Here is a 26,595-nt window from a genome sequence, read left to right as displayed (position 1 = left end):
ACTGGTCCCCCTGTCTCGAAAAACCAAAAACAACAATGACAACAAAAACTCCAATGATTCTCCCCCAAGAGCCCTCTCCACCACACCCATACTCCTGCTGCCAAACAAAGGAGAGTGGGTGGCCATGCTTGCGTCTAACCTCCTCTAGCCGTTGGTGCCCACTTCTGTGAGGAGGACGTGGCATGTAGCCTTGGGGCTCACACAAGATGCCCTCACCAAGGCCGGCAGAGCTTGCAGTCGGCCTGAGGCCACTTGGTCCAATTAGAAGCAGCCAGTAGCCCAGATGACATTTTTACCCCCAGCCTCAGTTGTCCCCAGGACCTGGCTTGGAAGGTCTTGAGGTGTCTCTGAGGTTGACTTCTGCCCCCAACCCTGTTCCCAGCCTGCCCTCCTGGCCTGGGCTTCTGGCATCTGCTTTATCAGGATTCTTAAGAGGGACAGCTGGCTTATGTTACAAGCCTGTTCTCTGCATATCTGCTCTGGTTTTAAATAGCTTTATCTGAGCAGCTGGAGGACCACATGAGCTTATATGGCGTGGGGTACTTGTTCCTTTAGCCCTGTGCCCGGCACCTGCCAAAATAGCAGCCAACACCCCCCATTGTGTTCCCCCCCTCCCATCTCCTGCCGTGCATTCCTCCCACCGCAGGGCTTGGCTCGCAGGGCCCCAGCCCACATGCCTGCTTAAAGCCCTCTCCATGCTCTGCCCTCGGCCAGTCCCTGCCCAGGCTGAGCAGATAGATACCTCAGGACCTGTACGCAGCCCCTGTTCAGAGGTAAGAGTAGGGGAGGCTCTAGGAAAGGACAGAGGCGGGTGGGAAAATATGAAGGACTCAGTCTGGACACCTTGCCCTGCCCTGTGCCTGTGTTCACTCTTGAGTGGTCACCAGGTTGATTGAAATCCATGGCCCCTTCTAGTGGGGAGAACACCTCCACATTCAGAGGGACAATTTCCAGGCTACACTCCAACAGGAGTGCCATGGAGTGGGGAGAGCCTGCAGTCTTGATGGGAAGCAAGTTGGAGGTCCTGATCTGCCACTAAAGATACTCTGTAGTTTTAAAGTCTGGAGTAGGTTGTTCTCCCTCCCCAGACCTTTTTCTTTTCTTTTTTTTTTTTTTAAATATTTTATTAATTTATTCATATTACATCTTAATTGTTAGCCCATCCCCTATATCCTCCCGTTACTCCCTCCCTCCCGCTTTCCCCCTACTCCCCTCCCCTATGTCTGTGACTGAGGGGGGCCTCCTCCCCCTGTATATGCTCATAGGGTATCAAGTCTCTTCTTGGTAGCCTGCTATCCTTCCTCTGAGTGCCACCAGGCCTCGCCATCCAGGGGATGTGGTCAAAACAAACCTTTTTCTTTTTTCATGTGTAGAGAGATCACTGTTGGGCCACTAAATACAAAAGAACCCTAGCCAACAGGGATCCCCAGATATAGATTAAGAGCCACCCAAACCTTTCTTCTAGAGGGCCTGAGATCAGGATAAGACCTTGGCTATATTTGCCAATGAATCCTGGTGGCCCAGCTCTCACGTCCAGGAACAAAGAAGCACTGAGAAAGGTGAGCTGTCCAGGGGCAGGTGAGCCTGATGGGGCCTCGCCATGCAGATGCACTATCTCCTCTGGGCTTCTGGGACCAGGTGTGACTCCACACCTGGAGGAGAACAAGAGTGACAAGCCCTGGAGGACTGATGAGTCCAGATCCCTTTCCCAGGAGAAGTGAGCTAAGCTAAGCTTGTCAACATTGGAAAGATCTGCCTGGGACCCACTATGTCCCTTCCAGTGTGACCCTTGCCCCCACCCCAACTTGCCCTTAGGGATTGCTCTTGTTCAGTGCCTTCGAACTGTAGACAGCTTTTCTGACTTCTGGGAGGTAATTGCTTGGCATGTAAGACATTTCCAGCACATTCCACAGGGAGTCCGTCTGGGAAGGCACCTGACCTCCAGGATTCTTCTTCTGACCCTCCTCTCACCGGACAGGTCCTTCTCCTCCTCCCAAGGCAGAAGAATCTGAGGGGATCAAGTTACCTTTGCCCCTCCCTTCTACACTCTGCTGAGTCCTCAGCTCATGGGCTAACAGCTGGAGTTTTAGGAAGATCCCAGCTTAATGCTTTGGACAAAGGTTGAAGGCCAGAGCCTATGCTCCCCAGACATGTGGCAAAGCCAGACTCCGAAGCTAACCTCTTTTATAGGTAAATCAATTAAAACTCGAGAGAGCTTAAGTGACCACCTAAGGCCACACAGTAAAAGCTCTGTTTAAGACTCGGGTCTTTTGATCTCCAAAGAGAGTCTTCTTTTTGGCTTCTGTTGCTTTTACTTTATTACCCATGAAAGGCGGCTGACCACTGTGGCTTGCTGTGAGGGTAGTCAGGGTGAGAAGCTGGTGGAAGTGTAGAGCCCTTGGGACATGCTTATATCCACCCCTCCAGCTTCACCATCTCCCCCCCATTTAGTAGCCCTCAGGCCCGGCCTCCCCCTTTCTTTTCTTAGTCCACTTGGCTTAGGTGTGCCCCCTCAGCCGGGAGCTCTCCTCAGACTCTGCAGTCTGTGGTCTGTGTGCTATTTTTGGGAGCTAGATGGTGTTCCTGGGGGGGGGGGCAGGAACCAAGTTGCTCCTACCTCTCTGATCTCAGCAAGATGCCCGGTAGCTCTAAGCTGGTGGGAGGGCAGGAGAGTAGCTCTGGGGTAGCCACACACTTCCCCCCCCAAGAACTCTCCCCCAACCCCATCCCAGGCAATGGGCTTCTCCTCATAGGTTCTGAGTGCTCCCCTGATCTTTGGACAAGGTGACTCCTGGGCTCAGCAATGGCCTTGCTCATCCTGAGGTCCAGGTGGAGGTCATCTGTTGTTCTCTCCGTAGAATACAGGCCCCACCCACTGTTAAGACACTTTACACATTTGGCATCCATTCTCCACTATCTTAATATGGGGGTTCAGGGTGACAGGGTTCACAGGGCTGCTGTCCAGAGTTCCCTGTGAGCAGGGCTTCTTGCCACTGTCTCTGTCCTACTCCCACACAGGGAGCAGAGTGGAGACCGGCTTTGCTTGTCCCTAACCAAGCTGGTCTGGACCAAGCTGCAGTGAGTTCTGAGTCTGAGGCAGTCTCTACTTAGAACATCTGGGAAGTCCCACCTTCGTCTCAAGGGTGGCCTCGTACTGCCCAGCAGTTCAATCCAGCAGTGCACTGCATTTCATGGATGTCCATAGATGTGTTCCTGGGTTTCATCTTAGCCTTCTTCCTTGCATTGGGATATACAGGGGAAGTTGGAGAAGGCAGATCAGGACCATCCGTGTCCCACCCTTCTGTACTGTCAATGTGGGCTAGACTACAGGGAGATGGCTTCAGCGTGGGCAGGAAGCAGGGTACAAGAGAAAGACGCAAGAGTGGGCCTGTCAGTCAATTTGCTTCTACTGCTCTTGAGCCCTCTCACATTGTATGCCCTGTCTCCGTTGTACATCTGTTGTCCGGAAGGTTGTATTGCAAACAACAGGGGGCGTTTCCCACATTTCAGTCTGTGTTCCAGTGTCTTTGGGCTAGGCACTGATATGCCTTCCAGTTTTAATAGGGGTTGAGTTTGTACTCCAGATCAGTCATTACACTATCTCTAATCTTTGCGTACACCTCAGGGGAGGAGAGATTTCCCAAAGGGAATTGTGGTGTAGGAAAACAAAATGACCTTTCCAAGGTCATATTCAAGGACGCCAGGGAGGCAGCATTCAAAGCCAGATGGACGTCACTCTGAGGCCTTGCTCTTGGCACCTCTCCCTGTGGCTTCTTGTGAGGGCGAGTGCGTATCTGGCATACCTGGCCATGCTGAGGCGTCCACTCACTAACACCTGATGGATCCTCATAAGGTCCCTTAGCTGGGCTGTCTGAATTCCACCATTCAGAGAAGACCGAGGTTCAACTTACATCACTTCCTCAGCAACCATGAGAAGGAAGAGAGCCTCAATCCAGCGCTGCTCCGCCACAGTCACAGGAATAGCTCGATCCGATTCCCAGGGAAACTTTAAAGCCGGACTCTTTGTTGAGAGTTTATGGATTAATATGCAATTCTAAGAAATAATACAAAAGGGCTAGAGAAATGGCTCAGCAATTAAACGCACATGCCTAAGGACCCAAGGTGGTGTCCTGGCATCATGTCAGGTGGCTCACAAGTTCAGGAGATCTGAACTCCTCTTCCTCATGCCATAGACACATGCACTCATATGTGCACATGCTCACACAAGACTACACTTAATAAACAAAAAACAAACAAACAGAAAAAAGTTTCTTGTGGCCCCTTGTCCACATTCCTCGGACAATAATTTTACAAGCTTATATGGTGTAATATCACAACTTGAGTGTAAAGACTGGCTCAGTTCACCCTCACTCTCATTTAGAACACCACAGCCTCCTTGCTTGTGCCGTGTTTGCGTTGACATCATACAGTTTTAACCTGGGTATGTTTATGTGATCATCTCTACAGTCAAGATCCACTAGGGGACCTGTGAGATGGCTTGGTGGTAAATGCACTTGCCATCAACACTGACAACCTGAGTTCAAATCCCGGGGCCTGCACGGTGGAAGAAGAAAACCAGGGGCCCTCTGATCTCCACACACACACTGCGATACTCAGGTGTACACACACACACACACACACACACACACACACACACACACACACACCAACAAGGATCCCTTGTGTATATTTTGTTATCATTCCCACTTCCCTCCTTCCCTCCCAGGAGTCCCGATGATGTTCTCCACATTTATAAACTTCTGTTTGTTTCGAGACAGGGCCTCTCTGTGTAGCCCTGGCTGTCCTGGGCTTGCTTTGTAGACCAGGCTGGCCTCGAACTCACAACAATTGGCTCGCCTCTGCCTCTCTGAGGGTTGGGATTACAGGCGTGTGTCACGGCACTGGGCATATTTCTAATCTTGCCACTTCAAGAAAGTTATAAATGGAATCATACAGTATGACCATTGCAGTTGGCTTTTCTTGGGCAGTAGCTGTTGAGTGCTGTGCAGGGCTAGAGTTCATGTCACTAATCTCCCGGGGGAGCTCTGAGCCAGGATGAAATACACAGTGAGAAGAGAAATGGGGTGCCATTTAAAATAGGAGTCTCTCTGTTGCCTTGAAAGTGGAGGATCACAACTAGGAACATATGATATCCAGGGTGACATGCCCATTCGGGAGCAGGGAAGGGGTGAACGCCGATTGGCTGTCCAGCTGTGATTCCGGTATCATGGTCGCTTCATCACAAAAGAAGAAGCTAGCTTTGCACTGTGGGTCACACAGAGAATTCACCCTCGGGCCTCTTTGAGTCCTCTCCAGCTATGTACAGAGAGCCCCTGCGGAAGACAGCCTTCTCTTCCCAGCTACAATGATGTTTTTCTCTTTCTGGAGGTAGAGCCGAGACCATGTCTGATGCAGAAGAGGTGGTGGAGGAGTTCGAGGAGTGAGTATCCTTAGCATCCTGTCTCGCGTGTTGTTCTCTCACACCTCATGTCCTGGAAGGAGTGGCCGTGCCTGTTTCCAGGACCTGGAGTTGGGATTTCTTCCCTTCCTTCCTATTTCTGTACCTCTGATTAGCAGATCCCAGGCAGACCTCAGGCTGGGGACTTTGGGAATAGAGGATTCGGTTCCAGGGCCAACAGGTCTTACTTGCTGGTACACTGGCTGCCAGGAGGGAAGCTGAGAAGCTGGGGCTGTTGAAACTGCTAACAGTTCAACAGCTCCCCCGAGGCCACAGAAATGGTATCTCCCATCATGCCTCAGAGCCCAGGATTATTACTCCTCCTTGGATCCCAAGTCACCCCCCAGTGCCTGTCCCAGGCCTGACCTGGAGAAGTCAAAGGTGAGGTACAGTTAGGCAACCCAACAAGTATTCCATATATTTATGTCATCAGGGAAGTCACACAGACCTCCCACCAAGCCTCCTTTCCCTTGGTGCTGCTGAGATGAACAGCTGAAGGACTTAGCAAAGGCGTGTGATGTGCAGTTGTGGCACAGGAACTCTGGGAAGAGGGAAAGAGGGAGCTAGGATGGGCTGAGGCAGATGTGTGGGGAAGGGATGCCTCATCTGACAGCCTTTGGAGAGAGACTTGGGAGAGAAGGGCTTTCTAAAAAGGAGCGCTGCCCGGGAGAACCTCAGAGGTGAGGTGAGAGCAGGAAGAATGCCAAAGATGCCAAGATTGTTGACTTAGAGGTTTGCTGGGGACAGTGGCAGATAGCACTGGCTAAGGGTCATCTAGGCTGCTGGGGGTCTTTGCAGGGCAGGTTAGAAGACAGAATACCATTGAGCAAGTAGGGATTGGGAAAAGAGGGCTGGCAGGCTTCAGGGAAAGGTCATGTGAAGGGGTGTGTGTGTGTGTGTGTGTAGCATGTGCATTAGTACTGACAATGTCTTCTTTCATATTCAGGGAACAGGAAGGTAAGCGCTCACGGGGACACACACACAGATGGAGGACAGTATGGCTGGAAACTGACCCACTTCTTCTCTCTTCTCTTTTGCCCTGGCCTTCCCTTGTGAGCAGACGCTGTGGAAGGTATGTACCTTGGGCAGGTTGGGAGCCAGAGAGGAGTTTCAGGAGACCAGTATTTCTGGGAAAACAGCTTGTCTTTGCCCTGAACTAGCTGAGCAGAGATGACCCAAGTAATCACACATGCACACACATATGTATATTATATATGTGTGTACGTATATATGTATATACATACATATGCATGTGTGTAAAACACATTTTTTAACCATGAAAACTTCAAAATGTATATAGACAACAAGAAAAGACCCCACATTCTCATTACCCAGCTAGCCCCTGCCATCATAAACACAGACCATCTTCTTTCATCCTCAGCTGATACTAGCTGTTCTGAAGAGACACCCCAAATCACTCCCAGATCCGTGCTTTACTATTTCAGCACCTATTTCAAGAAATGTGAAAAGAAAGAAAAAAGAAAGAAAGAAAGAAAGAAAGAAAGAAAGAAAGAAAGAAAGAAAGAAAAAAGCCAGGCATGGTGGTGCCTGCCTTTAATCCCAGCACTCAGGAGGCAGAGGCAGGTGGATCGCTGTAAGTCAAGGCCATCCTGGTTACAAAGTGAGACCAGGATAGCCAAGACTACACAGAGAAACCCTGTCTTGAAAAACCAAAAACCAAACCAAACCAAACCAAACCAAACCACACACACACACACACACACACACACACACACACACACACACACACACAAGAAAGAAAGAAGGAAAGAAAGAAAGAAAGAAAGAAAGAAAGAAAGAAAGAAAGAAATGTGTCCTGGAGAGGTGGCTCAGCACTAAAGAGCACTGGCTGCACTTCCAGAAGACCCAGGTTCAATTCCTGGTACCCATGTGGTGGCTCACAACTGTATGTAACTTGAGTTTTAGGGGATCTGACACCCTCTTTTGACCTGTGTGGGCATCATGCACACAAGCATTGCACAGACACACATGTAGGCAAAACATCCATATATATGTATATATGAAATTAAATTAAAAGTTACAAAACATAAGTCCCATTAAACACACAAAAATAACCATAATGCCACGAATGAAGCAAAGAACAGTCCATTTGCTGCTTTTCCCAATGTGGTCATGAGTCTGAAGGTGCTCTGTTCCATGGGATACTTTCTGTGGGCATGAAGCTTTATTACAACCTGGCAGAGGGCCATCTTGCTGTCCCCCTTCTCCTGGATATGATGACATGTCACCTCCTCCTTGGGTTGGGCTCTGCTCTCTCTGGGAGCACTCTTTCCCTGTCCCTCCTCCTGGAGGGCCCATGGTGACTCTGTGGCTCCTGGCTTCTACAGACTGGCTTGCAGTGCTTTGGCAAAGGCACGTCACGTGTGGACACAAGGGAAAGCGTCTCTGAAGGTTCAGGGAGCTGTGCCTCCCCTGCTGCCTGGGCTTTCTGGTGAAAGTGGGGGAGTCTCTTGCTCCTTCAAGCCTGCTCTGTCATGTAGCTAAATAGGAGCCATGAGCAGAAAGGGATCACAAACGCCATGTCTGGTTTTCAGGAGCCATTAGAAAGATTTTGCACCCTGTTCAATCCAGCGTTCCACCACTGAGCTAAAACTCCAAACCATGGCTTCTTTTCTATTCTTTCTTTTCTTTTCTTTTCTTCTCTTCTCTTCCCCCCACCTCTCTCTCTCCCGCTTTTTTCTTTTTCTTTTTTGTTTTTAGAGATAGGGTTTCTCTGTGTAGTCTTGGCTGTCCTAGACTCACTTTGTAGACCAGGCTGGCCTTGAGCTCACAGAGATCTGCTTCCCTGAGTGCTGGGATTACAGGTGTGCACCACTGCACCTGGATTTTTCTTTTTTGTTTTTCAAGACAGGGTTTCTAGTCTTGGCTGTCCTAGACTTGCTTTGAAGACCAGACTGGCCTTGAACTCATAGCGGTCCACCTGCCTCTGCCTCTTGAGTTCTGGGATTAAAGGCGTGAGCCACCACCACTCGGCTGGATTTTTCTTTTTTAATTAAACAACAACAACAACAACAACAACAACAACTTTAAATTTAGTAGCTCAGGTTGGTCTCAAATTGTAGCAATCCTCCTGCCTCAGTTGCAGTACTGGGATTACAGGTGTGAGTCATGAGCCACTATGCCCAGCTTCAAAAGCATATTTTGACTCAAGAGCCCAGCTTCCTCCAACCCCTCTGTGGAAGGCACTCCATCTGCCCGAGGTGGGGTGCAGTGGTGGTGTATTTTGCCCTGGAGGGTTTTTCATCTAACCATTGGAGGTTCTTGGTGTTAAGGTTTGGGAAACAGACTTGAGCCAGATTTGTGACCTTCAGCCTGGCTACTACTACACAGTATGGATCTTTCTGGGAGCTAAAGAAGTTCTCAATGGAACTCTTGCAGCATCTGCACATACCTTGCTTGCCCTGAATGGCCTGAGGCACCTCCTCTGCCTTAGGAAGGAAAGGCCCAGCTGAGTGTCTGAAACCTACACCACAGATAGTCCTAAGGGCCTTTTTCCTAAGGGGAAGGGTCTTCCCATTGCTGTTAAGCCCTTCCTAAAGCAGAGACTTTTGCATTGAGAACATCTATGAAACAGTTAATCTCCTCAGATTATGAGTCCAGGCCTCCCAACATGCTAGGCCAGCTCCCTTGGTGTGTCTCCAAGTGGAGGCTTTCCTACATGTGACTATGGAACTCTGTAGGTGATTTGTGGGACAATTTGTGGGAGAAGCTGGAAGGGGTGGTGGTGAATTTTCCCCCCCATTCTCTGATACTGTGGTCCACTGTCTTAGTGAGAGAGAGAGAAGCCAGGGCCTGTAGCCTGCTTGCAGCTAGGCATGCTAAACTATTCCGTTCTCAGAAGTGGTTGGCAAGTGACTGTCATGTTGTCCACTTACTTGAGGCTCAGGGATGTCACCAAGGAGTGACACTGCCATATTGCTTGAGTGTTGGCTTGGCACTTGGCTTTCTGCTGCACGCTAACCTGTTCCGCTTGCCCCCTTTGCTGCCGTCACCTCCTGCACCCAGAAGAGGAGAACTGGAGCGAAGACGAAGACGGTAGTACAGCTCTCCCTGTCCCGTTCCCGTCCCTGCTCTCCTGTCCTCCTGGGCTCTGGGCTAGGGAGGCTCAACTTCAGCAGCATCAGGACCCTAGGACCCCTCACCCATTCCTTCTCTGCCTTCTTGATTTTTCTCTGATGGGGGAGGGGGAGGGGGACGGATCTGGGCTTTTCCTGTCTTCCCACCTGCTCCACATGTGATCACAGAGAGATTCTCAAGGCAGGAACAAACCCCAACTGCTCCACTATGTGTGGCAGTGTTCCATGTGGGGGACCTTCCCTGCTTTGCCTAAGGCACAATGGCCAAAGGGGGGTAGTGCTCTGGGGACAAAGCCATTGAAGAGTATTTAGAGGACACTGGAAATAGCCAGAGCAGAAAAGGACATGACGTCAGCGTTCAGATGTGTGCTGCCGAGTGGTGAGGGGCGAGGCTGGCTCGCTCCCAGGGATAACAGAAGGGCAAGGGAGACAGAAGAGGGTTCCTTTTAGGACCAGCTTCCCCACGGTGACATCCAGGGGGCCCTGCTCACCGGGCTTCTAAATGACCACTGAGCAAAGGGCACATGGCATAGAGAGATGAAGCCTAGCATGAATGGCAGGTGGACCCCATAAACGGCCATCTTCCTCTACTCTCATGTTACCTGGAAAACCTCCTCCAGGGTGGGAAGAAGAGGTACCCCAGACCTCACTGAGGAGGCCAGAGAAGATGGGGCAGAGAGGGTGGAGGTGCTCTCTTTTCTCTGATGGCTCTTTCTGTCCTGGGGTGTTTTCTTCTCCCTCTGCCAAAGGGTCACCACTTGTCAGTCTATTCATCACCAGGTGCTACGAGCACTTCCGCCAAGCCGAGTCATGGTCTGGATGGCATCCTGTCTCCCTAATCTGCCTGTCCCTTCTGGATGTTGGGAGAGGCGGGGTCCACATCCTGCCAAGCAAATGATGAAAATAGAAATTCCTGGCAACCTTCAGGGTGGCACAAGGCTCTAACTCTTGGGCGTTTCCTCCACCCGCACAACCTCACGGCTTTGATTTCTGTTAGATAATGGGTTCACAATGGCCCTCCCCTAGCACCTGTCCTGTGGAGCCAGCACTGAGCGGAGCCTCCGAGGTGAACAGTTAGGGAAGATGGTGGAGTCATATCACCAGGAAGGTCACAGGGGAAGTGAGCTCTAAACTGGGCAGGAAGAGGCTGGACAGGCCTTCACCCCAACTAGTCCCAGCAATGAGCCTTGATGTCCTCCATCACTGATGCTCCCCTTACCACCACATCACCTGCTCCCACCTCAAACATCTGGCTTGTCCAGCAGCTTCTAGGTAGCAAATAGGTCTCTACATTGGGGAAGACCCGGTTCTGATTTCCAAACTCCCAGGGAGGCAAATCTGAGACACTCACCAGTCAGATGGTATCCTTCAGTTGGGTTTCACTTCCCCTGCGAAGGCACAGACAGTGAATGCTTTGGGCTGGCAGACCCACAGTCCCTGCTGCACGGACTCACTTGTGGGGTTGAGGCCTGGACAAGAGTGTAGATGAGGGGGGCGAGGTTATGCGCCTATGAGCCTTTGCCTACAGAACTAGTCCTAGGCTGGGTGTGGCTTTGCGCCCTAGTTTGCCAACTTCTGGCTTAAACTAGGAACCAAGCGGCATTCCTCCTGTCGTTTTTGAGTCCATGGCTCCTGGATATTACTGACTCTGTTCTACCTCTCCCAGTCTGATCTCTGCTGTGCAATCTGCACTGTGAGAGAGGGGCCTAGTTATATTCATGATATATTCTTTATCTCTCCAGAGCAAGAGGAGGCAGTGGAGGAGGAGGAGGAGGATGGTGGGGATGAGCCTGAGCCTGAGGGTGAGGCTGAGACAGAGGAGACCAAAGCAGAAGGTACAGGCCGGGGTGAGGGGACAGAGGGCTCAGGGCTGGGGTTTTAAGAGGTCAGCCCAACAGGTGCTTTCTAGCTTGTGTGCCTGAGATTCCTGTCTGGTTGGGGTGGGGTGGGGGTGGGGGTGGGGGTGGGGGTGGGAGTGTAGCAGTCCATTCTCTGGCTGGTGATTTTGGATCCAGAGCTTCTTCCTGGTTGACCAGCAGGCTAGCCTGCCTGACCATGGGGAATGCTCTCAGGGGATTTGAGTCCAGAACAGGACCTCTGTTGCTGATTGCTTGTGTTTCATTTAGAGGTTGGTCCAGATGAAGAAGCCAAAGATGCTGACGGTAAGTGCTGCTGGACATCAGCACAGGAGTTTGGTGTGACAAGAGAACTCCTCACAGCAGCCTTGGGGGGAGACTGTGGCCAGGGATTGCACCAGACGTTATACAGGAGAAGGTTGGAGGGTAGCACTGGCAGGGCTTGGGAGGCTCTGAACCCTTGTCTTCTTTACCACAGAGAAGTGGCCTTAGTGGCCAACAAGAGGACCAGTGTCTAGCCCCTGGTCTGAGCATGGTAGCCGACTCAGAAGTTACATTCACACCTGAGGCTCCTGGCACCCAGGCAATGCTAGTGAGGTCTGGTGTTTGTAGAAACGACTTCTAAGACATGGATGGTCCGTGCTGTGGTGACACCATCACCATGGTCCTTGTCACGTTGCAGCTGGTATCGGTTGACTCCAGTCACACAGACACAGGGTTGGGGAAAACCCAGCTAGGCCTTAGAATCATGCCCACTAACTCCCTGAGCCCTGCGGCCACCAGGAAGCCCAAGACACAAAACAGTAGGCTGGCTGAGGAGGAGGAGGAGTTCTAGAGTCAGAGCCCCCAGGAACCTTCCCACAGCACCCTGCATCACTGTGAGTCTGAGATGCAATCCTCCCAAGCCAACACAGACTAGAGAAGGCTCTGAGCCTCCACTGGCTAGTGTCCTGGGCCTGTGGACACAGCCAGCATTCTCTGTGGCCTCTCTTTATGCCTGTTGGTGATTATAGAAGTTCAGATTCACCAGGGCCGGGAGAGGTTCCCCATGCAGATGGGGGAAACAGAGGCCCACAGGTGCCCATCTCAGCGTGGAGCTGGGAATAGTCAGGCTTTCTGACCCCACAGCCTCTTCTCTTTCCTCCAGATGGTCCAGTAGAGGAGTCCAAACCTAAGCCCAGGTGAGTGGGATGCACCTATTTGTTTTAAAGCCCTCAGAGCAGAGGGCAGTGAGGGAGGGTGATGAGGAAGAGACAGGAGTGTCTGTGGTACAGTGCGCAGGTAGGCAGGGACTACCACAGAGGATTGAACAGGCTGTATACAGTACAAAGGTCTCTGCCTGGGGGGAGAGGGGGAAGGGAGCTGAGCTGTGCCATGCACCTCACTACTAATTATTTACACTAACATGGATGGAGTTATATTCATCTACAGAATGGAGAAGGGCTAGTCACGGCCTTGGCCAGGCACTGTCTATCTCACAGGATGACCTCCCCTTGGCTGGGGTGGGACCTAGAGGAAAAGGGATGCAAACTTTGAGAAGCCTGGGCATGGAAGCTTCAGGGAGCTTCAAAAGGGCAGAGCAGGGCAGCTTCGTCCCGTACCTGGAACCACATCCTTGGGGCTCTGAGTGTGGGGCATCCAGACTGGGCTGGTTGATTCTTGGCCAGCATTTACTTCTTGGACCATTTCCTTATCCTGCCAGCAGATGGCGCTTTAGTACCCTCATGGCCTTCAGCGGCACGTGCCGGTCTTAGCTCTGTTCATCCCCTATGCTGGCAGCTTTGTGTATCCTGGAGCATCTCCTTTGTGCTCCTGAAGGCCCAAGAGCATATGAGGAAATCAAAGATCAGAGACCCACCTAGGGACGCCATCTTAGCTCAGCCCTTCCCCTTCCCAGCTGTGCACTTTTAAACCTCGGTTTTCTTAATGGAGGTGAGCACTGCCCCCTTCAGGGATCTAGTGAAAGGATAAATGAAATTACCTGGGTGAATGTCTGAGCAAGTGAGGTAGACATTGGCAGCGATGATGTCATCACAGATGATGGGATGAAGGCCCCAGAGGCTCCAGGAACGCAGGGCCTCTCGTGGCCCCCGTTGCTCTGCTGACCTCTGATTCTCCATCCCTCTCTGCAGCAGGCTCTTCATGCCCAACTTGGTGCCACCCAAGATCCCCGATGGAGAGAGAGTGGACTTTGACGTGAGTGGTGGCTCTGGGTAGAGCAGGCCAGCCTGGAGGGGTGGTGACAAGAGGGTCTAATGAGAGTGACGGAGCTCCTGATCTTGTGAGCTGGGGCAGGCCGTTGGCAGGATGGCTCAAGCTCAGGCCCCAAGCCCTGACTGCGTGTTTTGCATTGAGCCCACCCATCTCACAGTGCGGCAGGCTCTCACGCAGGCTCTCCTCACAGGACATCCACAGGAAGCGCCTGGAAAAGGACCTGAATGAGCTTCAGACACTGATCGAGGCTCATTTTGAGAACAGGAAGAAGGAGGAAGAAGAGCTAATTTCTCTCAAAGACAGGATTGTACGTTTCGATTTTCCACAGTTCACCCTCCCCGCCCCCTTCTCCTGCCTCTACAGACTGCCTTAAGCTGCCAACCTGTTGGACACTGCTCTCCTTTGGGTCCCTGCCATCTGCCTATCTGTGTGGATGCGCCTTGCCAACAGGAACTGAGGCTGATAACTTCTGGCTCTGGCTGGGCCTAGCCAGTCACCACTGGCTATAGGATGACTAGTCAAATGTCTGTGTTCTCTCTGCCCTTGACATAGCTAGTCTCACTAATGCAGGGAATGGGATCAGGCCATGCGATTCCAGGTAACACCTGGAATTTCACTCTGAGAGAGGAGCTTATTTGATTCTTTGTTTTTTTTGTACCCAACCTACTTTGCTCAGATGTGCACTCCAGCCATGCATCTTCGAGCACACAGAAGCTGTTAGTGCCTGGGCTGTGGCCAGGGCTAGAATGTGGCTCGGTCCCTTGAGGGAGACAAGAGAAGCCACAGCGCTGAGACGGTCTCCAGCAGGCTCACGAGTGGCCGGCCTTACCACGCTGGGACACTCTCCTGGAGGTTCCACCTGTGACAGGCCACTTCCACCAGCATCCATAGAGTGGGCTGAGAGAAGAAGAACGTGGAAGGGGGCCACCTCTTGCGTCCTGCCCTGGGGACAGCATCCCTCCCGGGCACGCACACACAGGAGCTTCTACCCTTCTCCCTAGGAAAAGCGGCGGGCAGAGCGGGCCGAGCAGCAGCGAATCCGCAATGAGCGGGAGAAGGAACGGCAGAACCGCCTGGCTGTGAGTGACTCCAGCCCAGCCATGAGCTCCAGTTCCCTCTCTATTCACAGAGGCAGTCATTTATCACACCACATAGATGCAGGCTGTTGGCTCAGTGCTGACATCACACCGATGAACAGGACAGGCAGGCCGGGACCTCATGCTCATGATTTTAAGACCCTCTAGGCCCCTGGTTCTTTCCCTGGTGCAGGGTACATGGGATCCGAGCACCTCTCAGCCTTGGGGGACGGTGGGATTCTACAGATGTGAGCCAGTGCTTCATTAACTCGCTCACACAATGCACCTACCCATTCACTAAACCTGAGAAAGCTCCTTGCCCAATGGGAGGAAAAGCTGATCTCATTTCTAAAGAATATTAGCATCAATGTTCAGGGTTGCCACCCTTGCCATTAATGTATTCATTGGCCCACCCCAAAATCAGGAAGAGAGGGCCCGGCGCGAGGAGGAAGAGAACAGGAGGAAGGCGGAGGATGAGGCCCGGAAGAAGAAGGCTCTGTCCAACATGATGCATTTTGGAGGCTACATCCAGAAGGTAGGTGGGAAGCAGCACCGGGTACCAGGAGACAGATCCCAGGGTGTCCTCAGGGCTGCCTTTGCTTGGTTCCATGAAGAAATCACTTCTGTGGCTGAAGCCTAAGGCCTCCTCATGCCTGGCCCAGGCGCTGGCTAGCAGCCTGGCCATGGCTTCACTGGGAGGTTAGGACACTGATGCATCGGCTCCTCATGCTGGCTCCCCAAGGTGACTGAGGGCAACGCGGGAGAGAATTTGGGTCCTGGAGTCACAGTTGTGCATGTGATTCTGCCACACACACAACGGCATGGCCTGCAATAGCCTCAGTTTCCTCACACGACCTAGTGTTGCTCACCCTACAGCTTCAGAGAGACAACTGAGCTACCATGGAAAGTGTGTGCTGCACAGATTGCTTGTAGACAGTCAGTTCCTCACGCCTACTAGATGTCCCCCTTTCAAGGCTGAACCCTGATTTCTTTCTTTCTCTGTCTTTTTTTTTTTCCTTAAGACAGGGTCTCACTATGCAGCCCTGGCCATTCTGGAACTCACTATGTAGACCAGGCTGGCCTCCAACTCAACAGAGATCCCTCTAACCTCAGCCTCCGGAGTGCTGGGGATAAATGCATGGGCCTACCATGCCCAATCTTTTTTCCTTCTTTTTTTAATGCATGGAGGCACCAGAATACTTTGTTTTAGATATCCTGAGCCCTTTGCTCTGCTGGTGTGTCTCTGTCCTCACGGTGACCATATCAGGCAAATGTTACCCAAATTCACTTCCCTGAGCCCCAGGCCTGTGCTTGGCATAGCAGGTGCCTCTGCTGGGCAGCGGACCTCTTTGCCCTCACTGTCTCCCTATCTCCCACTCTGCTTGTCTCCCTCCATGTCTCTGTGGCGGTCTTGGTCTTTCTCTCTGAGTCTCTCTCTCTCTCATGGTTTCCCGGCTTAGCAAGCTCAGGTGGGTACAAAAAGCCCCAGTCCTCTTCCTCCTCGCTGTAGTCTTAGAGCGCTCCCTGGGAGGGGAGCACACCTTGTTGGAGGAGGAGTTGTGGGAGGAGGGAGTGTGCAAGAGCCTGGTAAGGCCCCTCCTTGCCCTTGCCGCAGTTTCTCTGGGGGAATCCAGAAGGTAATGGTGTGCCATGTTGCTACGGCAATAGGAAAGGAACCCAGTTCTCTTCAGACCTGGTCCTACTCTGCAGGGTATTGGGAGGGTCAGGGGTCAGGGGTCAGGGGTCAGGGAGGAGCCATATCTAGCCAAGTGTCTCTGCTCACCACACCCTTCAGACAGAACGGAAGAGTGGGAAGAGGCAGACCGAGCGAGAGAAGAAGAAGAAGATTCTGGCAGAGAGGAGGAAGGTGCTGGCCATTGACCACCTGAATGAGGACCAGCTGAGGTAAGACTTGTTGGTTGGGTGGCCCTTGCCAGTCAGTCTTCCCTAGAGTGAGGTGGAAGGTCCTTCTCATTGTCAACCACCAGGGGGAGGTCCTCCCTCACACAATGGCAAGGCATTGGGCCTCAGCGGACGCAGGCCCTCCCTGTGTGAGCTTTCCCACAGGAAAGCTGAGCAGGCCCTTTGCTTGTCTGAGCTCCTGCTTGCCCACATTCACACAGGAGACAGGAAGGCTGAGTTAGATGCTCTACAGCACCAGGTGGGCTTCTCCTCAGCTCCCAGGACTCCCCAGAATTCTGTTCTGGCAGCCCTTGCTGTCTGTCCCTGAACACTGGGCCCAGTGGCCAGGACCCAGAATTCCAGAATGGCCAGGCCCTCAGCATAGGCTGGAGGCACCCTCTGCGGTTCTAACTGTGCAAGGACAGGCTGGAGCTGAAAGAAGGCCGAAGTGAAGGGTGATCAGGGCCAGGGTGAGAAGCAGCGCCCCGGCCCAGGCAGCTTGCCACTTATCGCTCCTCACTGCACTCCCCCTGTGGCTCCTGCAGAGAGAAGGCCAAGGAGCTGTGGCAGAGCATCCACAACCTGGAGGCCGAGAAATTCGACCTGCAGGAAAAATTCAAGCAGCAGAAATATGAGGTGAGCCGGGTGTGGTGGCCCACGCCTTTAATCCCAGCACTCAGGAGACAGAGGCAGGCAGATTGCTGTGAGTTCGAGGCCAGCCTGGTCTACAAAGCAAGTCCAGGATAGCCAAAGTCTACACAGAGAGACCCTGTCACGAAAAACAAACAAACAAACAAACAAACAAAAGAAATACAAGGTGAGCTGCTCTCTGTGCCTGTCCTGCCACGCTCCTGGTTTGACCTAGTCCCCGCTGCTGCTGACCCTCAGGCCCCTTTCCCTGGCCCCCATCAGTCCAGTCCACTTACGCACTGGTGTCCAACAGTGTTCTGTGCAACTTCTCTCCCCCTTTATCCCCTTGCCTCTACCCTGAGCCTTCCTCCCACCGCCCCCTCTCCCCACTAGGCCTCACTGGATGAACCCCAACTTTATCGTTTATCTTCCCTGCTTTTCTTCCAGATCAATGTTCTGCGAAACAGGATCAATGACAACCAGAAAGTGTAAGTGTCTGTGGCCCATCTCTCCTCATATACCTTGTGTCCCCTTCCACATCCTCCTGTGAGAGTTCAGACCCCAGCTCTTCCCCTTCTCCTTCAGTTCACAGCTCCTTTCTTTCAGCCTGGGCCACTGCTTGCCAGTGTAGGGTGGGATGGGGAGGGCGAGGGAACCCAAGGTGGTTGTCGTATTCACCCCTGCTCCAGGAGGTTCATCTCAACTCTTAGTCTCCCCTACCCCACTGAAAGCTGCTACCACCATTCCCTCCATCTGATGGGGCCCTGTTTCTCTCGCAGCTCCAAAACCCGCGGGAAGGCCAAAGTCACCGGCCGTTGGAAGTAGAGAAAGAACTGTTCGCATCAAAGCTCTGCCCTTTGCCTGTGTCCCTGCCCTGTGCATCCCAGCTCTGGATCCTCCTGGGCACCCAATGCAGACTCCTGTCTGGAGAGTGGGAGCTGGCCTTAGCTAGAAGCCAGTACTCTGCCTGACCCCTATGCGCCCCGTCATGCCAGGAATAAAAGGCCAGCACGCCGCACACAAGGAATGGTATTTCTCATTTCCCCCGAGTGTCACAGGGCATCAAGACTCTCATAGCTGCCCAGCTTGGAGGAACTTAAGATGGCAGTCTGCTCTTCTTTCACCAGCTGGGAAGAAGCTGATGCCAGAGCAATGCGCATACGTTCTCAGAGCCCGGGAGGGAGGCGCGAACAGTGGACAGGGTTTGTGATCTTAGCCTCTGTGAGTCACCAGGAACAGCATACGGGGGAGAGGAGGAGAAGGCTGTCGCAGAGCAGGGAGGGAGCACTCTCCATATGAGTCATTTGCTGGGGGAACAATGGGGCCTCTTTGGATGGTTCCTGTTTTCTTTCTCCTCCTGGCCTGGGCACTAAGAGCCCACTGTCTGAGCGGGCAGGGAGCCCTTGAGGGAGGAAGGAAGGCTGGTTTCATCGGGCAGCTGTTCAGGCTGGGGCTGCCAAGAGGTGTGGGCTAGTCTGAGTGCCTCAGTTTCCCCTTTCTCATGATCTGCATATCCTCTAGGGCTTAAGAATCCCAGCGCTGAAAGGCTAGCACGGTATCATGGTTTTGAGCAGGACAGAGAGTCAATTCACAAGAGATGGCCAAGCACCCAATCCAACAACTCTCTAGGGCACTCCGCGAGGGGGTAGGTTCTCCTGTACCACCAGGTCTTTCTCAGGCCTCCCGCTGCCGCTGCCAGAATCCTTTCTCCCTGCTCTCCTTTTCTCATCCATCAGCAACCCCCTGTGAGCCCCATCTCAGACCTTTTCCTGGTGCCCTCCGAGGCATAGTGGATTCACTTCTCATTGCGCTGAGCCTCTGGGCCCAACTTAGAGCACTCTGTCCCTACAGGCATCACTTGTCCTGCTCTCTGGACACTGTACGGACCTATTCGTCCTGAGCTATGTGCCTGTACAGATGTTAGTGATCCCGACATGGAAAGAGTATGGTCCGAGGGCCTTAGCCTGTGCTCATGGCTTCACTTATCCATCCATCTCTTTTGGTTACTATTCTCGTTACTGCAACAAAACACCAGACAAAAGCAACTTAGGAGAGGAAGGGTCCTGGAGAGGAGGCTCAGTGGTGAAGAACACTGTCTGCTCTTCCAGAGGTCCTGAGTTCAATTCCCAGCAACCGCATGGTGGCTCCCAACCATCTATACCCTCTGATGCCCTCTTCTGGCGTGCAGGTGTACATGCAGAGAGAGCACTCATACATAAAATGAATAAAATCCATTAAAAAAAAAAAAGAAAAGAAAAGAAAGGGAGGGTTCATTTGGTTCACAGTTTTAACAACAGAGGGCATAGACTGTCATGGTGGGCACAAGAAAGAGCACGAGGCTGCTTGCTTACTCATATCTTTGTAGATCAGGAAGCGCGGACAGCTTGGACAAGAGGAGGAGGGGTGGGCCTGTAATCCTCAAGCCCCACCTCCATGGCCTCATGTCTGCCTGTTAGGCCCCACATCCTCCCCAAACTGTCATCATTGGAGAATGAAGTGTTCAAACACATGAGCCAGTGAGAGAGTGTGAGGCAGAGTGGTGGGATGGGGTGGGGCGAGGGCCTGCTTCCCACATTCAAACCATATGACATCCATGCCCCAGTGACTGTCCTGAGCTCTGACTACATTTTGGACACACTGTGGCTCACAGAGCAGCTGAAATGAGCATAAAAGGCAGACAGGACCTTACCTAGCCATGGCAGGCAGAAGCACTTTTGGAGGAAAGTGTATCTAGTGAGTCCTAGTATGAAGGGGGCAGTCCAGGTGGGTGTCGGGGGGGGGGATCAGGGGAGAGCTGTGTATCAGGGGGTTTACAAGTCTTAGAAGCAGGAGGCAGCCTGTTCTCCTGCTCTGATTGCCACCCCCTTCCCCCAAAACCAGATCTCTTTTCCTAAGGTCGTCTAGGGTGTTGAAAGTTTTATTTTTTTAAAGCCTCAAAATTCACCATTTCTTTGTAGTGAGGACATTTGTCGTGAGCTTTTGGCTCTAGCAGTTCCCACGCCCTAAACCCCAGGCACAGTTTTCCATCAGTTGTCTTCAGTCACCAGGAAGTGCAAACACAAGTCATTAAAAAACAGATCAAGAATGGTGGAGGTGAGGCAAAGGAGGGGCGGGGGTTGTTCAAATAACTTTTTATCACAGCATATTAGTGTTATTGTTCTATTTTATTATTACTTACTTTGTTAGCCTTTTGCTGTACCTAATTTGTAAACGAAACTTCAGCATGTGTAGGAAAACCACCACATACATAAGTTGTGCTTGGTGCTAGCCTTGGTTTTAGGTGTCGAGCAGAAGAGGTGTTCCCCCAGAATACACAACACGCGATAACTGGTAGAAGCCGAGAACTCACATATCCCCCGCCGTCTCCCCACTTTACTCTCCATTCTTTATTTTTATTTGCTCCATTCTTCTAGATTCTATGTCCCAGTGAGAGCTTAACAGCGTTTGTCCCTGTGTCTGGCTTATTGTAGTTGGCAAGATCTCACGTGTCCAGACTTGCCCCCTGGAGGCCTGACTAGTCACTAAGAAAGTTCTGGCTCCTGTCTTGAGCGTAGCAATCTTTATTTTTCATGGGTTTCCCTATACTTTCCTTTGCTTGTAAATAACTATTTGGGTTTTCTACTCTATCTCAGACCATTAGGTCCCCAATAGATGACACAGAAACTGTTTAAATTTATAATAAACATTAAAGCACTAGAGATGGGCAGATATCAGCCCTCTAAGCTGTTTTATATTGAGGTACCAGCCTTGTACCCTGATATTACTTGCCATAGTTGTTCCTGCCTGTGCTGCTTCGGCTGCCCATATGCTAATGGTCCATATTGTCCCATGGCGATGTCCTTTTTCCCTGGCTTCTCCTCCTGTTCCATCTTCTGCTTTCTCTCTCTCTTCTTGTGGTCTCTCTGAGACCCCAATCCCAGGAACCTAAACGCTGCCTATTTCTCTTCTGCCAGCTATAGGCTGTCAGTAACTTTATTTTAAGCAGCCAGAGATAACTGGGGAGCAAAGTTTACACAGCACTGACCAGTCCCTGTGTCTGGCTTATTTTAGTCCACTCATTTGGACTGTAACCAGATCTTGTGAGCCAGAATTACCATTTGAATACATAGCAGCATCAGGTCAGCCCCTGACACTGTCCCGGGTTTGTATGGATCATGAAGCATTCACTAATAAGTGGAAGCAAAGGAGGTGGCCCTGTCCTATCTCACTCATGGAAAAGAGAGCCAGAAAGTGCCAGAATGCAGGGCCATACTTAGGTGATGAGCCAGGGACTAGACTCCTTCTATGGTCAATAGACAAGGGTATGTGTTGAGGCCAAGTGGTCCTCCACATTACCCCTGATATTCCTAGGGATCAGAGGGACCACCGGCAAGTGCGCAGAAACACCCCGACATAAGCATACACTCTTCCTTGCTTTATCCATCTCACCCCTTGCTCTTGTGTTCACCACAGAACTGGGTCTAACAAGAGAGGTGCAAGGATGCCAAGACTGTGCTGAGCCTTGTACTACGTAAGGGTTGGTGGGGATGTCAGGGAGACCGCACACTGAACCCTGACTTCTGCATGTCCATCTTTCATGTACACTCCCAGGAACAACCTCTCCACCTGACTCAGTTCCAACCTTGCTCTGTGATGAGCCTCTGACCCTTTGCCCCAGGGAGCCCTCGTTGCCCTGTGACCACTCATATGTTCCACTTGGTCCTGGGTTTGAGTGGACCCTTGCTCCATCTTGTCAACAGATTTTCTCTCAGCCAACCTTCTGTCCTGGGCAGGCCTCTTGCCTACTATGCCACCTTTAGAGGCAGGACCACTAAGGACAGGTGTCCCCTGGGGTCCACTTGCCTTGAGACCAACTCTTTAAGCTGCAGACCCATGCTCTGGACCTAGAACTTGTCTTATTCTGGTTCTGCCAGGTCCCAACTCTGGGAGCTTTGGGCATGCTCTCGCTGCTTTTACTCCTAAGTTCTCCTATTGAAAGATGAGGTGGACATGGAAGATGACTGTAGTAATGTGTGGTGTGGTTAGGGTGGTACTTGCTGCAGCGTTAGCCACTGCTGTTGCTATTCTGGTTTTCATATGTGAGTAGTTGCTCCCAGGGATCAAGGTCAGGGGAAGCCAGCTTACCACTGTTTCGTCTGGCCTGGGCTTTATCTTCCTGGCTGGACTGCTGGAGGCTGCAACGGGCAGGCACTGCTGCTGAGGGCTGTCCTCTAGGTACACTGCCAGGCCTGGCCTGAGCTGAGCTTGGTTTTAGGCAGGCCTCTGCGAGTGCAGCACAATTTCTGGAAAGGGTGGGTAAGACAAAGCCTCATCTCTGTTGGGCCCATCCTGGATCGGGGACAGGGCTCAGGTTGGGGTTCAGAGGCAAGCCCTCTGAATGGCCTCACTTGGAGTTAGGCTGAGATCAGAAGGGAAACCAGACTGGACTCCTAGCTGAGTGTGACCTCTCTCTAAACGCTCAGCCTGTGTAGTCATCCTACCCGGAGGAAGATGAGAGGGGAACACCGATACTGGTCCAGGCTAGTTCACTCCTGCTCTGCACATGGCCCTTGCACATTGAGGAGCACTCCAAGACTCCCCAAAATGTAGCACCTGGGCCATATTGGAGTCTCCTGTGAACTAGATGGAGGACAGACCTGGGTCAGTGTGCACAGCTTGAGTCCAGGGACTTAACTCCCATTGCCCCTTTCCAGCTCTCCCTGTGCTGGTCCTGATGGAAGGTGTGGGGTCCAGCAGGGGAGACCATCCTGAAGAGGGCACTCAGGAAGCATAGAATACACAGGCTCGGCCAGGCAGCCTCCCCTTGGTGGGTGAGTGGGGCGGGGTCCATTTATAGCCCTTTCCTATATGTCCTGGCTTGGTGAAGGGTTTGTGGATCCTGGAAGTCGCTGCTTAGACCTGCTGAAGCTACCATCTTACTTTGTAGGAAGACGGGGTCAGTTCTTTCCCACCATTCTTATAAAAATAAAAATGGTGTATGTGCGCGCATGCGCACAGGCAAATACGTGTGGATTTTAGAGATCAGGTTATGGGAGTCAGTTCTCTCCTTTCACAGCGTGGGGCTCAGGGAGTCACCCCCGGTCTTCAGACTTGACAGCAAGCACCTTTATTCACTGAGTCACCTCAAAGCTTCCTTTACCCCGATTTTTAAATTCTCTCTCGCCTCTGCAGTACTCTTCCTGCCCTACTGCTTCTCTTCCCCAAGCTCACTTTGCACATGGCTCTTGTGGTCAGTCTTCTCCGGCCATATCTGGAGGGCTGCTTGTTTCCCTGCTGCCCCCTGCCCCCCCCCCCTCCCCCTCCAAGAGGCCTCAGAATCCTCCCACTGAGGACTAGGCTGTGATTCCCTGAAGTCAGCTTGGGGTGCCCAGCTCAACCCTCCCTCCCTGGCTCCACCCACAGCTCACCCCAGGTTCTCAGCCTCCACCCCAACAGCTACAGGAATTTAAATTGCTCTCAATTGAAGACTCAGGAGAAAAAATGTTTCCACACTTGTACAAAGCACCCAGGCCCTGGGGAGTGGGTGTGTGTGTGTGTGAGTGTCGTCGCCCCATCTCACCCGCCCTGCCCTTACTCCACCCCGTGGCTCTACACTCAGCGCTGGCCAGGGTCATACAAGCCACACCTTAAGCTCATGCCTCATGCCAAGCTCCAAGTAGTTTGCTCTGGAAAGTCAGGCCTGGGCAATGTAGAGCCTGGGCCCGCTGGGCGGCTCTTAAGGAAAGCAGTGGGCAGGCAGAGGGGTGGGGAGGTTCCCAGGCTGAGACCTGCTGAGTTTGTGCTGGGCTGGCAGAACAGAGTGACAGGTGTGAAGGCCTGTTGAAGATGAGCTGTCTCACCTCATCCTCTTCGCGCCCACCATGCCCTGCCAGGTCCCCATAGAGGCTGACAACTGGGATGAAGGATGGTGTGTGTGTGTGTGTGTGTGTGTGTGTGTGTGTGTGTGTGTCCGAAAATTTGTCCCAGGGGACCCTTTAGCCTGATATCTCTCACTAACATAGGCCCACATAGGGACTGAGGGAGGGAGTGGTGGATTCCCAGGAGCACAGGGTATAGCTTATGAGCTATGGATAATACTAATAAATAGTATTGTTCCCCATGTCCTGGGCAGCTGTAGTGTGCTGGGTGCTGTGCTGGGAAGACTCTAATTACAATGACAGGCAAATTTAGGTCCTACATAAGTAAACCTATTTAATACGCAGGGAAATTGAGCCCCAGAGAAGTTAGGTGACTCATCCTATGTCACAAAGGGCAGGGATTATTTCTATTATGATTGCGTATGGGATCATTTTTATTATGGCTTTAAAAACTATTTGCACAACACACTTTCTATCAAGTGAAGTCACCTATCTTGATGAAGAAAAAAGAAGTATATATATATACACACATATATATATACACATATATATATATTTTGTTTGTTTGTTTTTTTGAGACAGGGTTTCTTTGTGTAGCTTTGACTATCCTGGACTCACTTTGTAGACCAGACTGGCATCAAACTCACAGCAATCCACCTGCCTCTGCCTCCCAAGTGTTGGGATTAAAGGCGTGTGCCGCCACCACTGCCCAGCCAAGAAGTATATTTTCAAGAAATTACTTTGTATTCTAGCCAACAGATATTCAGATAATTTCTCATTATTCAAAGCAAAAATACATGGGTATCAATCCTTGTCATATGAAAACTTGTGTGGAATAGTGTAAAAATATTTCATCAGCCAAAATGTTGGTCACTTTCTGGCCAGTCAGATGTTATCACTGCTGCCAATCAGTCCACAGCTTGTGAATTAAAGCCCCTTTCTCATTTAGCTGTGGCTGCCAATTCCCTTCTCTCCATTTTTTTTTCGAGACAGGGTTTTTCTGTGTAGCTCTGGCTTTCCTGGACTAGGCTGGCCTCGAACTCACAGCGACCCGCCTGCCTCTGCCTCCCGAGTGCTGGGATTAAAGGCGTGCACCACCGCGCCCAGCCTCCCTTCTCTCCAGTCTATGGAGACTGGCTTTTTCTTGATGCCTAGAGCCCTAGATCAGTCATTCATTCGTCACGGATCCCAGCGTGCTACCAAGCAGATTGGGTGAGTACAAAAGTCATTCCACAGTATGCGACCTGTATAGAGCCTGACGCCATATGTTAACATGACTGGAATATATGGCAGAGCAGACATGATCTTTTGTGGCTGCCAAGTCCTAAAACACTACATCACTGTACTTTCCCCTGGTTCATCTTGCTTTCACAGCATCTTTCCACTTGACCACAAACAACAACAGGTTGGCCTTTTGTTTGCTAGGCACGCGGTGCCACCTGGTGACTCTCTGGGGCCACTTGCTGGGTATGAGGAATGATGAATACCTTTCTCCCAGAGTCCAGGCCTCTTGTTGAACAAGTTGTACACCACACACACACACACACATACACACACACACACACACACACACACACACACACACACACGCAGGCACGCACACACGCAGGCACGCACGCGCACAAACACACACACACAGTGTTCTAGAAAAGACAAAAGGTCTTGTGACTCTGAAGGGTGAACAGACTTGGGGCCCCCAGGTGGGAGAAACTGGAAGTCTGAGGAAGTCCATCTGTGATAAAGCCAAGGCTAACTGGGAAGGGAAGTTAGAAAGGAGGTTTTGGTGAGGAGGAGGTTGGGCCGACTCTCTTTTCTGAGGTTTGGGTGCTCTGGGCCTGAGGTTTGGGTGTTCTGGGCCTGGCCACCAGCAGCAACCTGTCTTGCATCCTGCAAACTTGATCAAGGGGAGGGTAGGAGAGGGAGGAGAAGTCAGATTTTTCTGGAGAGTCACCAATGGCACCAGCGATGGCACCAACCGTGGCATCAACCGTGGCACCAGGCTTCTTGGGTTCATAGGCACCCTCCTCCCCCACACGATTGTTGAGTGGCTTTGGCAGCCTTCCTCTGTCTGGGTTTCTTCCTCTGCACAATGGGAGTGACATTAGGAATGACCTCACCAGGTTCTTGTGGGGATTAAAGGAGCTTGTGTAAATATCAGTGCTCAAAAAAAAAAAAAAAAAAAAGGCACATAGGCGCACACTGGGGAAGCATGTGAGCACTCGCTGTGATCTTTGGGATACTGTGGGGACGGAGGGTGACCCCTGGCTTCCTCTGTTCTCCCTACAGGGTAGTGCCTCCCACTCCCGCACACTTCCTGTAGCTTCCCACAGTTTAAGTGGCCATCTCCTCCCACCCTGCTGAGCCATAGGGCGCCTGTAGCTAGGCCCCGCCCCCCTCCTCCTTACCAAGCCTGGGACTTACTGGTCATGGGAAGATGGTTCTGGTGGGGTGAGTCAGCTGTTCTGCCTTGCCTCCTGCCGCGTGGAGCCAGCCAGCTCTCTAAAC

At 51.8% G+C, this 26,595-nt stretch overlaps 1 protein-coding gene across 1 annotated transcript; it reads left to right on the top strand.

Annotated features, from left to right (window-relative positions):
• Nucleotides 1-680: 680 nt before the first annotated feature.
• TNNT2 (troponin T2, cardiac type) lies at nt 681-18,274 on the top strand. Its single transcript, XM_084786727.1, is given in 14 exon segments — nt 681-737; nt 739-773; nt 5,393-5,440; nt 11,266-11,390; nt 11,682-11,717; nt 12,559-12,592; nt 13,544-13,607; nt 13,816-13,932; nt 14,627-14,704; nt 15,126-15,236; nt 16,497-16,606; nt 17,149-17,239; nt 17,681-17,721; nt 18,013-18,274. Coding segments are annotated over 14 exon segments (978 nt in total). The 5' UTR covers nt 681-695; the 3' UTR covers nt 18,059-18,274.
• Nucleotides 18,275-26,595: the final 8,321 nt, after the last annotated feature.

This window comes from Acomys minous (assembly GCF_964271855.1).
Source record: "Acomys minous genome assembly, chromosome: 1".
Classification (NCBI taxonomy): Eukaryota; Metazoa; Chordata; class Mammalia; order Rodentia; family Muridae; genus Acomys; species Acomys minous.
This window is presented reverse-complemented; position numbering and strand designations above follow the sequence as displayed.